This window comes from Lynx canadensis, chromosome A1 (assembly GCF_007474595.2).
Source record: "Lynx canadensis isolate LIC74 chromosome A1, mLynCan4.pri.v2, whole genome shotgun sequence".
Taxonomy (NCBI): Eukaryota; Metazoa; Chordata; class Mammalia; order Carnivora; family Felidae; genus Lynx; species Lynx canadensis.
In genome coordinates this window covers 162,412,455-162,430,236 of record NC_044303.2, presented here as the reverse complement: position 1 = coordinate 162,430,236, position 17,782 = coordinate 162,412,455, and the positions used below count along the sequence as shown (strand labels likewise).

The window sequence follows — 17,782 nt, the reverse complement described above, 5'->3', positions numbered from 1 at the left end:
TTATTCAACTATGGGAAAGAGGAATCTCTTGAGTGTCACCAAAACTATTATCAGTCATTCAGAAGTGTTCACCTCAATATAAAAGGTGTTATGCTTAATGAATACAGAAATAGCAGCATTATACAACTGGAGAGTTCTTTTTTTTTCCTCCTCTCAATGTTTACATTTTCTTATGTGTTCCAGTAACTAGTTCTTTGTGTTCTTTTGTTTCACTCTTGGTGGGTTTACTTTGTTTTGTTTGGGCCAAACGAACAGTTTCCCCTAATTTAACTTGAGGCATAGTACATAAATTAAACACACTTTCCTCTTGAAGATATTCTTGTTGCAACTTCCCTATTAGAGAAGACAGTTTGATAATGTGAAGCTATAGAATATTACGATCACACTAAAACCTTATGTCACTATTCTCCTTTCCCACTCCGTGTTCTAACAGTACTGAACTACTTCAAAGTTCCCCAAAGTACTGGCATTTTATTCTCTGAAGTGCACAAAATCTTGCTTTGTTTGCAGTGTTGTATCCTCCCTCTGCCTGGCTTGCCCTAGTAGATGTGCAAACCCCACTTTATGTGTGCCCTCTTCCAGGAAGCTCACTTTCCTTGCTCCCAACAACTCCATACACTCCCAACCACTCCATCTGCTGCTCCCCTGCAGCTTACCCAGATAGGAGATACTTAAAATGCTGGCATTAGTCCATGGTGCCACATGGCAACTTAATTCTTTTACAATCTGACCTCCTCTGAGTGAATGAATTCCCTCCCTCCTTAGATGCTATATTTTATTCAACTGTGTCCCCATGTCCTCACAGATTTCCTGGACCATATTAATTGATCCAGAATATGTTGGACAAATTTTATTAAGTGATGCATATTACTCCATTCCCATCAGCGAGCGTTTTGAGTCCAAAACATATTTGTTTACTGTTTAGAAACCAAATGTTAACCTAAAGAATTTAATTAATTAACCTATAGAATCCTAACCATGCACTGCCCACTCCCTCTCTGCCCCAATTCCCTTTTAACTTAAATAAAAAGCTGTTTTATTCTTGCAGTTTCTGCTAGTTGAGAAGTCAGTGTGATAGAGATGCTAGCGGGATTTGCCTAGACATCAATAAACTCCAAAGGCTCCCGGCGGGCCACTTGTAGTGTCAATAAAGACTCATAATTACTTGCTCCTTTGAGCATTTTAGACCCAACCCCTTAGTTCACTCTGCTGCGAATAAGAGGCTTGAGAACTGAGAGGCTCTTAACTTCTTAAACCTTAGGCGAAGAATGGCAAACATTGGCAGGTACCTCAGAATTTTAAGCAAAGGTGCTGGCTGCTATAGTTGTTATTTTAAGCTGCTAGGGGACTAGTAACTCAGAACTCCCCTTCTTGCTCAGCTCCCTCCAAGGACTGGTGGTGGGCCTCACCATGTCCGGGCTTGGGGAGGTATAAACCCCAGGGGCCAAGAGTGGAAGGCAGCTGGAGCCACTGCACAACCCTAAGGAACAAGTGATTCAATTGAGAGAGGCCGTGGGGTGGGGAGAGGAGAAAGCCGAGAACTTGGAACCTTTTCTTACAGATGGGGTAAATCCTGGCTTCCGGGCAAGATCTCACACTAGGGGTGCCTCCCGACCCATCCATCCCACTAGCCATGAGGCAAAACCAAACCAAGGCATGGATATAACTAGAACAGCAAGCTTCTCTCTCTTGGTGAGGGCGAGGCCAAAGAACAGTGAAGGAAGTACTCAGACTCACGGTTAACTAGGACTCCAAAGTGCCCCTTCCACACAATACAACAGAAGTAAGGAAAACAGTAGGAGGGAGGAGAGAATGTAAATCAGACGCTAAACACACATCACTGAAATTTTTGAGGAAGAACGTGCCCTTCCTTCTTTCCTTTCTTCCTATCCTCCTACCTTTCCCCCTTCTTTCTCCTATGTCTGGGTGTACTTGCATTTAAAGGATGTCCTTGGTGGCTGCTTTTTCGCAAAATTCTGTTTCTCCGCAGTGAAGTTTAAGGCGGATTGGAGTTTCCTTGACTCCTGCGTGAGGAGTTTCCAAATGGCAGCGAAAAAGCGTCACATAAATATCCATAAAGCGCTTAATGACACCTCTGTCATCTGTTTCCTTCAAGATCCTAAATCGGGGTGGTCATCCACCACCCACCCTGAGTGGGCGATCGGCTAATTGGTTCATGTGTGTATGGGTACTTTCCAGATCGAGCTGTGCACCGAATACTAAACGTCCTCCTCCTCCTTCCCCCTCCCTTCCTCGATTCACTCTTCTCGGGAGGGCGTGTGTATGCGCGTTCGCGTGTGTGTGTCCGCGTGTGTATGTTTAGGAAAGGCTCTTGGATGAAGCTACCCCCTTGTAACCCACTCCCCCCCCCCCCGCCCTGCTTAGGACGAAGCATCTCTCAAACAAGATGCATCTCTAATCTGTCCCCGGCTGAGGTGTCCTCTCCCCGCTGATAAGGACAGACTATCTCTGCGCTCGTCCAGGGAGCTGATACGTAGGTTTCCCAGGAGGGCGACCTGACTTCCTTCTGGCACGCTGCGTTCTCCCCGGGTTGTGTGACTTGCTGTTGCTTGCGTGCGCGGGTATGTGTGTGTGTGTTTGTGTGTGTGTGTGTACACGGCTGTGAGCTTGTGAGCTTCCTCTCCCGGCACTGTGCAGGCAGCGCCGGCGACGTTACTCTCCAAGCAGCCGACAGCAACGCGAGGCAACCGCAGCCTCCGCCCCCTCAGTCTGGTGATTGGCTGGTTTTGCTCATCATTTCCCTGCTAGGAAAAGGGAAGGGCCAGTGACGCCCCCGAACCCAGCTGCAGAAGCGGCCGCCACCTCCGATGCACAAGGTGTCTCATCTGAGAAGAAACCTGAGCCCCAGGGAGGAGGCGCGGAGCGACCGGGGCAGGGCTGGCGCGAACCAGGAGGCAGAGCGCTGGGCAGCGCTCAAGGACCAGCGGGAGCTCGGCCGCGGAGGACCCTTGCGACCCGCTCCTGAGATCCCGGCTCCACACTCTCCTCGAATTTTACAGATTTCCCCCGGCGACTGTATCTCCCCAAAACGGAGCCTTTATCCCAAGAGAAGGTGAGGGAGCTGGGGCAACCAGGACTTTCCCGGGCACCCAAGATGCGCTCCATTAGGAAGAGGTGGACGATCTGCACGATAAGTCTGCTCCTGATCTTTTATAAGACAAAAGAAATAGCAAGAACTGAGGAGCACCAGGAGACGCAACTCATCGGGTAAATGCAAAGCTTCATTTCAGGATATAACAATAATAATAATAATAATAATAATAATAATAAAGTCAAGCCATAAATGAAATGTGAATATAGACGGGAGAGTGAGGGTTGGGAGAGTGTGTGTGTTCATAATGAGCTTTTGTGCGTTTAGTCTCATGAATTAAATAACAAAGGCTGTTGTTGAGGTGTGTGTGCTTCTCCCCGGCGTGCTCTCAGTAGGAGTTCAACTTGCCCTGTGTGGTGATGGTGGCAGTTGTGTTCGCGCCGGGGGCTCGCACGCCCAAGGAGAAGTCACTGCAGAAGTGTCAACAAAGAACGTGTGCCTTTGTCCTTTTAATCCCTGGGCAGAACTCAGGAGAGGTGGCTTTATTTCCCATGTGGCTGTCCTTCTTTTTCTGCCCATCACTCTAAGGAGATACTGGAGACAGCCTGGCTTCCTCAAAGACTGAAGTTAAAGCCCAGAAAGCAGGAGAGGTGTCTCCACTGATTCTTTACTCTTCTTTTCGTTGGGTAGATCTGTGTATCGTTTGAATTAGAAACTCCAGTACAACCAAGAATTCTTCCCTATTTGCTCTTCTGTGGCAAAACGCATGGGCGTCATGGTTACAGTTTTAGCAACTGGGTACTGTAGATTCTCACAGACTATATTTCTGCTATTTCTTTAGTTTGTCTAAATGAGTTCAGAAGCTTCCCCCACCCGAGTAAGTTCTCTAAATATCACACTTCCTTCCTCCCTTCCCCTGGCTTCTGTTTCTTTGAAGTTTACCCAGGAGGTGGCTGCAACTTTGTGTTGCTTACATATCTTGGAAGCGTTTTCTGAGGATGTGAACCTGGTTGTCAACTCTGTTCAAAGTCCTGTTTCGGAAATCCTCCCTTATCCGGAGGCGTCCGCTATCGGAAACTCCACGCTGGCAGAGATGCCAGCCTGATTTTTATGTTCCCTGACATTTATTAAAACGAAGATAGAGTCTTTGCGTGTGTGTGCGTGCGTGTGTGTGTGTGTGTGTGTGGACTGCTAAAAGGTGCACGCACGCGCGCGCGCACACACACACACACACACACACACAAACTTCATGCACTCCATTTAATATTCCTGCTCCTCCCTAAGTAATGAGTGTTTAAGTGAGCAAGATGCAGGCTTATACTTACAGAAAGAATCTTCTGTTCGATCGGAAACTAAGATAGCAGAAGTACAGTCGAAAGGGACTGGAAGGGAATGAGAAAGCTGACGGGCTGGATGGTCGTTATGCATCACAAATCTGTAAAAGGTCTATTCTGGGGAAGAGAAGAAAAGCCGAACTATATGAGGTCGTTTACATAGGGAGTGGGTGGGTTGAAAACGCCGCCTAGCTCAATTGTCAGGAAAGCAGGACTTTGGGCGGGGACGTGGGCATCTCGGGCAGACTTGTGCTTCCCAGGCAGACAAAGGGGTCTTAGGGAAGGTGATAAACGGCGCGCGGGGGAGAGGTGGAGAGGCGGAGGTTGGGCGTGGGGGGGTCGAGGCTCTTTGTTCCCCTCCGGGCTGGTGGGCTCCAAACAGACGCGTGAGCCCAGACAAAGCCGCCAAGCCTCGCCAGGACTCTGAGGGTTCAGGCCCTCAGCTCGCTGACGAGCAGGAGCGGGGAGGACGCGTGAGGCGAGAAGAGGCGCCCCGTGCTGCCCAGGCGCCCTCTCCGGGCCTCCCTAAACCGCCGCCAGAATCGGGGAGCGCACCCCGAGTCCCTCCGAGGGAAATCACCGACCTGGGACACTCCACATTTCCCGGGCAGCATTCCTCCTTGGCCCCTTCCTGGGCGCCGCCGGCCAGTGGGCACCGCACAGGACGCCGACGAGGGGCAGGGGGCGCAGGTAGGGGCGCCGCGCTTCGGCTAGCCCGGCTGGGTTTCGCGGGCCCCCTCTTGGGGCGGAGCTGCGGTCGCTCCCCTGCTGCTCCGAGAAAGCGTGAGGCGAGCGCGTGAGTTAATCAAACAGGAAGCGAGGTACGCACCGGTATTCTCCCCTCCTCCGCGAGAGCGGCAGCGGGGGTGCAAGAATGAGTGGGGAGGCAGGGGAAAGCCTTTAATGCAGGAAGCCGGTCTCCTCTTGGGGAAAAAAAAAAAAAATCACTTTTACGGCTCAGTCGGCAACCGGACTCCTCCTCCTTAATTAAAACCCGCAATTACGGCGGTGCGGGGGCAGGGCTGAGAGGCGGACGCCGGCGCCGCGCCTGCACTAGTGCCCTGCAGCGCCCCGGCCGCGGCGGCCGCTGCCCTGACGCCCTAGAGTTGGCGCTGCCGGGAGAATGCGGGCACAGCCAGTCCCGCTGAGCGCTCTTGCCCTTCTCCGTCAAGATGAAACGTTCGGTGGAAAAGCTTGTGATAACTAGTTCATGATTTCGTTTTAACTTCCCAACAGTGCTTCTAGTGGAGGAGTTGACTCACCCAAGGATCTAATGATCTCTGTGACTCTATTTCTAACCTAAGCCACTTACAGGGTCTATTTTTAAGATGAGTGAACTAGAGTGGAGCTTTAGCCCAGAGCCCTGACTGATATTCAAAAGTCAGGTTAACGGGCAGTCTGCCCTTTGGGAGGCACTGCGTGACTTTGAGAGTGGGCAGTACATTCAATTAAGGGCCTTTCGTAATCCTTGTACCTTAGGGAACCACCCCTCACCACCAAGAAAACACCCTCGTATTTAGCTTCCCTGCTACCATTTGCAATAGGCAGACCTTTTCTTTATTACACGCCCCCCTCTCTTACTGGAGGTCCTATCTGGAGTCAGCGCAGCGTTGTTCTTACATACAATATTGAGCGGACATTCCATGCAGAAGGAAAGAGAACACCAGCACAACTTTCCTGCCTACCATCCACATTCTCATATCCCCAGAGGAATACTAGAAGCATGGATTTTATAAGGAATTCTTTGAGAATAGGTCAAGTAATTATTGGAAATTTAACCATTCATGCAAACATATCAATTGCCTGGTATGATGACTAGTTAGTAAAGTTTAACTCAAAAGGCATGGAACTATAAAGTGGTTTATTCTTGACAGACATTTTTTTTTTTTTATGGGAAAAATGGCACTTACTTCACAATTGGCCCATGATTTCACTTGCTTTCTGTGATTTGGAGGTATAATTGGAAATGTGTTAACTTAAGGGTCCTACAGGTAAAAACATGTGGGTGTGCTCATTTAATAAGATAATGTATTTGAAAGAGTGGCATACACTTTAATATCATACAAATACTTGTTTTGATTGTGACTTCTTAAAATTTCCACATACTGTGTTCCTAGTTGACCGCAAATGACACTAACTTAATTTTCTTATCATCTAGAGATTTCCTTTTGGCCCATGTATGTTAGACTGTCTCACTAAATGATCGCCCACCCATATTAATAATGAAACATGATAATATTGACAGTGGAAATAAGCATTCATAGAATATTACCATTGTCAGCAAAGTTGGTTCCAGTTAGTTCTAGGGTAGAACACACTAATAAACCAAGAAACCCAGAATCTGCACTTTACGTGTTTTATTTGGAATTCTACTAAAACCTTAAGCAGTAGGTAAGGTAGTACATCTCATCTTTATTTTTAGTTGTTTGATGCTTAGGGAATGAAAACACAAAATTGCCTGCTGTTTTTATTCAGGCTTACTTTTGTGTAAGTTCTTTTCTTTTGAATGACTTTTATAATTTTGTATTAAGAAGGAAATTTAACCTAATCTGTGGGGAGCACATTTACTCCAAAGCCAAGTTATGAGGACTTTTCAGTAGGGTTGAATGAAGGTCTTTTGGGACCTAATCTCAAAAAACAAAAAAATTAATCGTATTTGTCATATACTGCAGAGTTAATAGAATAAGTTGTAGTGATGCCTGGCAACTCATATTTTGAAGAGAAAAATATTTGTAAAAACTGGTGACATAACTAATGATCAGTTTCCGTTACTACTTTCATATAGACAATCTTGTAAGTAGGTTTTTCTTAGCTCAGTATAAGCAGGAATACCTTATAATATCTGTTGCTTTATGCTGCATTGTTTCCTTAACGTGTTTTGTGATTTTTCTCTTTAGAGGTATATGTTGAATCTTCCTGAACATAGCCCTATGCAAAAGATATTATCAGTGTGCTGTTTAGTAATCATGTTTGATCTGGAATGAAACACTAGTAGAGGGTAGCAACATCCTTCATGCCTTGCATTGAAGGAAAAGCCTTTTTAAGACAGAATACTACCAAGGTCACAAATGAAACATCCCTTGGGACCCATCTAACTTTGTACAAAGAGATTTGCTCCAGAGCCTCAGATTGCACTAAGCCTAGGCTTCTTACACAGAAATTCCATCGACCTCAAGAAGAAGTGGGACTGGTTGTAGCTATTTTCATTTAAAGTTCTTTCCAGGAATAAAGCTGAATTTTGGCTTATCACCAGTTCAATGAAAACTATTCAAAGAGCAGAGCAATGTGGTTATATTTCATTAGTATAAAACTGATTTAAACTTTTAAATTACTTTTTTTTAATCCTACAGGTTCTGAAAAAGACTCCATACAACTAGTACATCACAGCAATTATTTTGCCATGCAAAATGTACCTTTAGCTACATGTCAATGAAACAATCTTCCACAGATATTTAAAAATGCCTACCCATTTATATATTTTTACTTCTCCTATGAAGGTTTATTGGGGGTAAAAACAATTGTTATAATTATAGCAATCTCTGGTTAGAAAAAGATGATATTAACAAGCCAGTTAATGAGAGGAAGAGTGGCAAAAAATCCCTAGCCTTAAAAATGGTGAGAGTTTGTGCCCATATTCTTGAAGGTATAGTTCCTAAAGTGTGAAGGTTAACTTCTGTATATATCCATATTCTCATTCAAATACAGTTATTATCATTAAACATGTAACATAAAAATTGACTTCTGGGCCTTTGAGTAGTAAATTGCACCCCATGTTTCCTAGCATCTTTTTAAATTTTTTTAAAGTTTATTTATTTATTTTGAGAGAGACAGAGAGCAAGAGGGGGAGGGGCAAAGATAGAGAATCCCAAGCAGCTCCACACCATCAGCACAGAGGCCAATGCGGACTTAATCCCACGAACTGTGAGATTATGACCTGAGCCAAAAGACTCAGATGCTTAACCAGCTAAGCCACCCAGTCACCCCTATTTCCTAGTATCTTTTTTTTAAATATTTTTTTCAACGTTTATTTATTTTTTGGGGGACAGAGAGAGAGCATGAACGGGAGAGGGGCAGAGAGAGAGGGAGACACAGAATCGGAAATAGGCTCCAGGCTCTGAGCCATCAGCCCAGAGCCTGACGTGGGGCTCGAACTCACAGACCGCGAGATCGTAACCTGGCTGAAGTCGGACGCTTAACCAACTGCACCACCCAGGCGCCCCTATTTCCTAGTATCTTAAATGACCTCTATAAAATGATTATTGTTAGCCATGAATAGGCATGCAAGTGCATCATTTTCATCAGCAGCATAGTTTAAAATATTGATTTTTATAGAATTCTAAATTTCACAGGGAGTAGTTGCATGTGATACTTTGAGTTACTTCAGACTGGAACTACATGTTTAAAAAAGAATGCAAACCGAAATACCAAACTATAAGCCTCTAATTACAGAATTCATCTAACAGCTGTTACACAGGCAATGTTTCCATTGATAGTAGGAGAGGATTGCCTACTAATAAATACAGATTTAGACTTCTTGACTGAACAAATAATCGCCTTTTTAACTATATTTTTGAGATTTAAAAAAAAAGTAAAAGGTAACATGTAAAGAAATGAATGCAGATACTGAAAGGGCTATACAATAAACAGGTAGCATTTTGTTTCTCTGAGTCTCAGTTTATAGCTAGCTATAAAGTGCCATGAAAATAGTCTTTGAACAATAAACTGGTTCTGTTTCAACTGTTCTAATGACACAAATACTATCACGGGTATCTGTCACTATCAGCACTACCACCAGCACCTACCGTGCCACATTATGTACTTGCCTGACAATATTGACCGAAAGGGGTAGCACAGTTGTTTTGTGTGTGTGTGTGTGTGTGTGTGTGTGTGTGTGTACGTGTGTGTATAATGTAATAGAAAGTATCAGTAAAAATGGCTAGTGAATAAGTTTTCTTTCTCCTTATTATAATCCCTGTCTCCCTACCACCAACAATTATCAGGAAAGTGTCTCATTGTTGAGATGATTTGAGACTCAATGTAATTTTAGAAATTAGCACGTCAATAATGCTTTATAAATTACTTTCACATACAGACTCCCACTGTCACAAATTCATTGCATATTAGATAATGTTATTGCAGTTTTCAAGATCAAGCAAGGCCGCTGTGGCCTAGAAAGAGAATATTGTCCAAGGACATATAGGCTAGCAAGTGAAAGAATCACCAACATGTCCAGATCACCTGGTATTCCAAGGTCTTCTTACTCCAAAAAAAATTTCTTTCCATTGTGTCTATATGCCTTCTGTGGAAACAAAATTACAATCTTGAGAGTCACAATTATACAGATGCAGGAGAATTGGCCAAACTTCCTGTTTCTATTGTCTAAACACAACAGGGAGGGGTGACAGAGTTTAAAACAATTTTTTTTTCTTTAAACACCACAAAAGCCTTTATAGGCAAACTGTTTTTATTTCAAAAAGAATAAGTGTAAATGATTACCCTGATAAAGTCATATTCTCTTAATTCTTGTAGTACCATTCAGCAATGTCATATTTCTAACATGTAGAAAAAAGTTGTATCGACAATTTGTTACCAGTAATCTAAGTCAAATTATGTATTATGCTGCTTAGATAAAATGTTTCTTACTTTCACATAACTGGCATTTTTGTTTTGTTTCAGAGATGGTGAACTGTGTTTGAGTCGATCACTTGTCAATAGTTCTGATAAAATCATTCGAAAGGCTGGCTCTTCAATCTTCCAGCACTCTGTAGAAGGTTGGAAAATCAATTCCTCTTTGGTGCTGGAAATAAGGTGGGTTTCTTTAATAAGCCATAATAAATTTCACATCATGTTCTTGAATACATTGGGCTTGGCAAACTTATATTGAATGCTTGATTTATAGTTTAAGTATGAATACTTTAATAAAAGAGTGAACCAGCTCTACTTAATGTTGATCAATGAAGGATATGAAGCCATAAAACTGAAATCATTATGCAGTCAGAAATTTAAGGATGAATGTGTGAGTTTTGAATATACTGTCTCTATTCTAATGGAATAAAATATTCAACAGAATACTAATATTTAATAGGCTTTTCTTTTTTTTATTCTATTAGTCAGGGTGGACATATATTTTGAAACCTACCTTTAACTTCCTTATAAGTTTTTCCCTATCTTGTGTTTTTGCACACTGGATGAAAGGACAGCCTATTCAATTCCTATTTTGCTGACTATTATAAGTAAATTTGCTTTACCCTATGAATAGATATTTCTATGTGAGCCCCTGTAATAAGAGTCTCAATGATTATATCCTAAATTGGCAAAAGTCAGAAAGTACATTTTCTAGAGTACTGGTTTATTCTTTATTCTTTATAAGATTTTGGCATTTTACCTGAAACAAGCTCATGAAATCAATCTCAGTGCCTGCATATATCTATTATATCTTATTTTCTTCTAGTATAATCCTATAACTAATAAGAAGTTTAGGGCCAGACCTTCCTAAGCATGGAGGAAGCAAGCAGATCATGTTTCTTTACAACTACATAGCTATATTGGTTGGTATGTTTAAATCAGAGCATTTCATTAAGTCAAACTTGTTTTAAAAGTTTCAAAGAAATATCCTTTACATGATAAAATAATTGCATTTTTATATTGGCAAAATGCTGATTATTCAATGATTGGATATTCCTGCACAGATTTTGTAAGACTAGGTTAGTGGTTAAGAGGATAAGCCATTGATCTGTTTGTTGGGTTTCTATCTACTTGCTTCTTGGATCATACCAACATATAATATAGATTATGACCAACTTGAAGGAAGAGTCTACTACACTCATCTGTAGAGTATGCATAACAATTCTTAAAATGAGTTGTAGCAAAGACACTACATGTTGAAATATACTTGGAAGATTGTCTGGAAATTTGTTTAAAAGATGGGTGCCAGGGAAATGTAGGATCATTAGACTACTTTGCTTGAAGCTTTGGAAGTATAAGGAGAGGGAAACAGAAATTAAATCACGGCAATATCAAATAGTGTATGCTTGGTTGCTTTTAGTTTAGGGGAAGTTTTGTATATTTGTGGGCAGAGGATAAGAATGAGGAGATGAGTAGAATCTGATGACAGTTTATAAATTGGTGTCTTCTGGGTAGAATATGGTCAGCAAGCAAGATTTATTTCAACTGTATAAATAAAAACCCTCAAAACCAATATTAAAATTAGGAGATTCCTTATAAAAGCACAGATTTTCGTATACTCTTGAGAAAAGGAAAAATTGGATGACTCTGGGCCTGTATTCCTCCTGAGAACTAGTTATCTGAGGCCGACTGTAGCCATGATCTCTGCAGTTCCAACATTTTTACACCTGGGGTTCATTTCTTTATTGATACATATCTAGTATCTTCCTCACTATCTCACACCCCTATACACACATTTAAATTAAAAACCCTGAAAGAGATAACTATATGAGGAAAAAGCAACAGAATATGGGACTACATAGGGTCATGAATACAGGTGTGTTTTAGTTTAGAACAGAATAAGGATTACTACTTCTTGGAAGTAGATTGGGAAAACAGAAATATATGGGTGATTTAAAAAGGAAATATTTAATCTATACGTGTCTCAAAAAGAACTCTCAAACTGAAAGATTGGGCAAGAAGGGGGCCAATTAGGTAAGGGTATACAGATCAAGTAAAGAAAAGTAGTGGAAGAAAGTAAAGTAAAATAAGAAATTTTAATAGTTTAATGTATCTAAGTATGCTAAATAACATATCAGATAAGGTAAAGTCTAATAAGTAAATTCAGTAAGTAATTAGCAATAGTTTAATTAATATATGTGGCCATGCCTTTCTAGTATCTATACAAAAATGAATACTATAGATCCCCATGAGGATACAGAGATACATTTTGCCATTTTTAAGATATTCAAACTAAGGGTATTAACCATAAATTGAAGAAATTCATTATTATAATTTTACAGTTTAATGAAGATTGTGTTCATATCTTTGAAGGTGATTAATCTGTTTTCAGTTATAACAGATGATAATATGTATGAAATGTTAGTACTCTTTTCATATGATTCTCCGTAACAGATAAAGAAGTAAACAATAAAACATTGAGAAAATATTGCATAATACATACAAAGTTGTCACTTCCTTACAAGGAAATAATCTGTAAAACCATTATTGTACAACATGCAAACAGTTCATAAAAATTATAATTGCCTATAGTAGTAGTAACTAGTGAGTATTAATCAGTTTGACACCTGTAATAAAAAATTCAGACTATGAAAATGTCTGATTGTTAGCTGAGTTTTTGTTTCTCTTAAGTTGTACAAGAAACTAACCATAAACTATTTTGGATTATTAAATTTCTTTATTTCTTCCCTGCATGTGTAACATTTATGAAGAACCATATTACTTGGTGTATGTGAGTGGGTATGGACATATTTTACAAGTGTTTTTAAAATTCTACTTTGAAGTTTTGATTAGGATATTACAACTAATCATTTTTGATCTTACATGATTAAACCATGCTTACAAATCTTTCTAACTTTAAAAATCTCATTACATTTATAATGCTCTTGTGACATTCCTAATAAATTATCTATTTGCATTAACATGTGAAGCAGTCACTAAAGATAAATTGTTTTTCCCTACATTAGTAGACATGATTTTCTTTCTTATTACTAATTTTTCCAGCCATATATATATATATTCTGCTACTTTCATAAGCACATCAAGAATTGATTTATATGTGTTCATCAAACAACTGTACCTCTGGGGAGTTTTCTAAGAGAGATGGCTCCACCTTCATTGTACTTTGAAAATTCATCAATATTTAGAAGAGTTTATACATTCCACAGCTAATTTCACAATTAAAATAATTACTTTGGTTAAGGACTTGATTTCATTGGTAGTTGTTTGTTCTTTGTTAGTGTAAGCCAAGAAATGATACATTTAGGATACATCAGGTGTTTGTGAGTAAATCCATAAACATTGTACTGAGAGATTATTTGATCGTGTCTGACACTGATGACTTGACTTTTTTTTACATCTTTGGGTTGTTTTTTTTTTTCCCCTCATTTTTCATAGGTTAAATAGAAACTTAAAGAATTACAATACCAAATGTGGACATATAGAGAGGTACGAGGTCAGCAACTTATCGGGAAAGATTAAAAACATCATGATTAGTTTGAAATAATATTTTCAACTCTTAGCATTGTCATACATCAAAGTTTTTAAAAAGGTCAAGCTTGCAGGTTAACTAAACATAATTGCACATTTATATATGCTTACCTATCAAAAATAATTCACTGTTGCATGCATTCATTTACTTTAGAGCAAAGTCCACATAAAATTCTTCTACATACTTTGTTCAGTAAGTAACCAGAGGAGCGCATTTTGGGTCACACAGCTTGTTTGTTGCTCAAACTTCAAAGCTAGTTCTGTCCAACTGGTACCAGATCTCTTATTATGAAAACAATTTGGGGGGGGGGGCTCTATTTTCATACTAAAAATGTAGTCTTTATGGAATACACATAGTGGAGGGTTCTTTGCTCCAAAATAATAAAATATATTATTCATCCATGTTGCTAAATGCTGTGCCAAATAATCAAATGACCATCTGAGGTGTAAATTAAGCTAAAAAAATGCTTTTCTTCAAGTATTTTGAGACAATTTTGCCTGGCTGTGGAGGATTTTTCTTTGATGCTAGAATATCTTTCTGTATCAGTTGGGACCCTAAGCTCAGAAGTCCTATAACAAGCTAATTATGTTCTTTCAGTGCTTTGAAAAACATTGCCTTGTGAAAATAATCTTTGAGACAAAAATTTGTGTGTTCTCTCTGCATTTTTGTAGGCATAATGAAACACTTGGCATTTCTTAAACCTTTTAATTTTTTTAATAAACCACATTAGTAACAATTGATTCAATTCAGTGATTTTTGGTTAAAGTCAAAAGTTTACAAAAACTGATTCTTTTTATAACCTAATTTGCTTCTCAACTTGTGATGCGTTCCAGCTGTAAGATTTGTCTTACCAATACTCTCTGATGGAGTCAACAGTGTCATTTAGATTAAATTTTAGTTGCCACAGCACGTATGCTTGTTGTTGACAAGAAACCTACAGAGAAGAAAGAGTGGCACCTGGTGATAGGTTAGCTATATTTAACATTACACAAGTGAAAACAATGTTTAGTAAATTAACTCTCTGGAACTCTGCAGCTGCTATTTCAAGTGATGTGTGTTGTTGAAAGGGAAGTTCTAGTTGAAAATTCAGTTGAAAAGTTTCTGTATAGAATCTATTCCTGTCAGTTTAACAGTCTCAACCAGTCTTTCAGTTTAACCCAGGATTGCCTAACAAAACATAATCTTTATGACTAAGATTTTTAGTCTCACTGAAAGTGAAACATATTTTCAGACTCCTTCAGTTATCTTTATCATCAAAACAGTTACTGAATTTAGGTTTTTGCTTCAAAAGTTACATTATGGCCACAAAACGACAGTTGAAGACCTGTCAGGAATCTTTTCTGTTGTTGCTCTTTTCAGTCACACACAGAAAACATGACCCCTTGCTTTAAGTATCTGGTAATAACTTGACCACATATTAAGAAAATGTATTACGAATAATTTGTCTCTCTCATGCTGAAATCATTTTGTTGAATCTGCTGTTTTCATGCATGTCAATTATCTGAGCAAAAGCATGTATGTTCTTGGTGATAAAGTGTTGTTTCAGTTCAGCATAAGAATTTTTCATGTTTCCAATGGCATTTAGTTAATTATACTTAGGCATTAGTTTTTTTTTTCTTTTTCTTCAGAGATTTACAGTCTGAATAACAACTAGATTTAGCAAATCTACAGAACTTTTTATAGTCCATTACATCTATAATCTAAAAAAAAAAAAATGCCTATAGCTTGCTAGGGAGAAAAACATAACCTTTCCATACTGTTTGCAAAAAAAAAAAAAAAAAAGTTATTAAGCTTTGAAGTCACAATATTATTCACTCATAATAATTATTTTCAATTTTTCTTGGATCCTACACCAGGAGTCTGAGCTAAAATAATGTTCCATGCATAGATGTAAGCCCTAAAATAGAAAAGTTTAGTTCAATATTAGAAAAAGGACATACTGCAGACATTCAAGGTTTCCTTTCCCCCTTTTTCCAGTTTAAAAAAAGCAAATAAGGCTACCTGGGTGGCTCAGTCGTTTACCTCCCACTCTTGATTTTGGGTTGGTTCATGATCTCACGGTTAGTGAGTTCGATCCCCACATTGGGCTCTGTGCTGTTAGCATGGAGCCTGCTTGGGATTCTGTCTTCCCTCTCTCTCTCTGTGCCTTGTGTTCATGCTCTGTCTCTCTCTTTCAAAATAAATAAGTAAACATGGGGCGCCTGGGTAACTCAGTCTGTTAAGTGTTGTACTTTGGCTCCGATTGTACTTTGGCTCAGGTCACATCTCGCAATTCATGGTTTTCAGCCTCCCCGTCAGGGTCTGTACTGACAGCACAGAGCCTGCTTCAGATTCTCTCTCTGCCCCTCACTTCCTCCCTCTCCCTCTCTCTCTCTCTCAAAAATAAATAAACATTAAGAAAAAGAAAATAAATAAATAAACATTAAAAAAAAATAAAATGAATAAAAAGACAAATACTATACTAACAAAATAAACAATTGTTCGCCTATACAAGAGCATTGGAAGAACACATAGTATTATCTGCATTTAATAATTATGTCATGTATCTCAAGTGTTAGACAATGTGTTATCTTTTGAAATTTCTCTGAACTCTTATTGTTTGTTTTTAATATCAATTTGCCCTAAGAGTGAACAAATTAAAGATGTTCTATTATACTGAGGAATGTAAAAGACCTGTGTTTAAAATATTTTGCAGTGCTCGGGGTTGGGCTGGCTGGAAACGCGTATTGAGCTTTTCTGTGTATGTAGCAAACTGTGTCCAAATACAGTAGCTTTGTGCCCTGAAAAAAAAATAAAGAATAAAACATTTTTCTGCGAAGTCTCTATAACACAGCAACGGTGCTGTTAATTGGAAAGTCCCCATCAGTTGACAAGAACGTAAGTGGTTACTTTTTTCTTGAGTAAAGGGATTTTGCTTTTTGGATTTCCCAGTTAAAGAGTCTTCTTTCAAATCTTGTTCTCTGGTCTATTTACCTCACATTTGCAAACACTTCACCACTTGTGAGTTACATCTTCAAATATCTACAACAAGCCCTTTAAATTATGTTCAAAGGAAAATGATAATCTACTTTGGTGATTTGACCACATCCGTGCAGTTTTTATTTTAGAGCCAGCCTTGTCATTTTCACAGGAAATGAGAATTTTTTTTTGAAATACAGGTGTCAGGCATTACTAAAACTTTTCTCCAAACAAACAAATGTCAGTAAGTATGTACAAAAGTTTCTATGGATTGCTGTTCTTGGTGATAGTTAACTTTTGTGAAGAATTATATGTTCTTAACATAATGAAAGACTTCTTAATTTTCTGTAATTCATATACCCTATAGTTGCTGATTTCACTAGCAATTGTCTTCACATATAATCTGTACTTAGTTAAGATGAACTGTTATGGTGCTTGATAGCATTTTTATTAATTTTTAAATTTCATTTATAGGGCATTTATAAAGGTTTTTCCTGTATAAATTCTAATTATGAACCTGATATTCTGATTGGAGCAAAAATTCAAAAAATATTTTCTTTTCCAGAGAATTAATGGTTATATCCCTTGTGTATCAAACCTGGCCAAAGTTTTCAGTCAACTGGTTTTCTAATAAGACATTAAACTGACACCCATTTAAAGCAAGCCAAAGTAAAACAAAAAGGAAGATTTGAGTTAGTTATTTTTCATCCCTCCTTGCTATTCATGCTTCTGGCTTGTGTGATACGGAGAATTGCCCTTTTGGTTGAGTAGTGGGAGGAGGTCACATTGTGCTCAGTAATAAAATTTACAAATGTGTTAGAGTTTAAACCGTAACAGCACTAAAGAAAAACATGTCTCTCATATCTTAAATGTTATAATAATGGCATTGTTTTTAGCACTCTGAGAATACAAGCTTATAATAAGAGCACTTCAGTAAATTATATCCAACTTCCAATCTTGGAGAGAGTTTCTCAGATTGCTTCTGGCTGGTATATGTTTGGTAGCTTGAGGATTAAGTGATCTCAGATGTCTGTAGGCAGGCTTATCATTTCTTTAGAAATATAATTCCCTCAAAAACATACTAGACTCCTGGGCCATTTCCTTATAGTTAATTCCTTGTATAAATAACCACACCCAGAGATTTCTTCTGAACAGTTCAGCCTCTGACTCTCCTCTAATTATTCTAGCTTCACCATCCTTTCCCTCAATTTCCCTCCCAAGTCATTTGAATCTATAAATTTGGTGGGAAGGCAATGACTCTTG

General features: G+C 39.3%; 1 protein-coding gene and 1 long non-coding RNA gene across 2 annotated transcripts in view; one reads left to right on the top strand and one right to left on the bottom strand.

Moving 5' to 3' along the window:
• The first annotated feature begins 2,785 nt into the window (after positions 1-2,785).
• Positions 2,786-17,782, top strand: part of ST8SIA4 (ST8 alpha-N-acetyl-neuraminide alpha-2,8-sialyltransferase 4) — a 103,431-nt gene continuing 88,434 nt past the window's right edge. Inside the window, 4 exon segments of the mRNA XM_030325622.1 lie at positions 2,786-2,948; positions 2,950-3,036; positions 3,038-3,228; positions 10,063-10,194. Of these exon segments, the coding sequence (XP_030181482.1) occupies positions 2,829-2,948; positions 2,950-3,036; positions 3,038-3,228; positions 10,063-10,194 (530 nt within the window). The 5' untranslated portion in view covers positions 2,786-2,828.
• LOC115520888 lies at positions 3,905-17,559 on the bottom strand. Its single transcript, XR_003970893.1, has 3 exons — positions 17,469-17,559; positions 6,493-6,499; positions 3,905-3,915 (listed from the first exon to the last, which is right to left on the bottom strand). It is a non-coding gene; the product is annotated as an uncharacterized LOC115520888 (long non-coding RNA).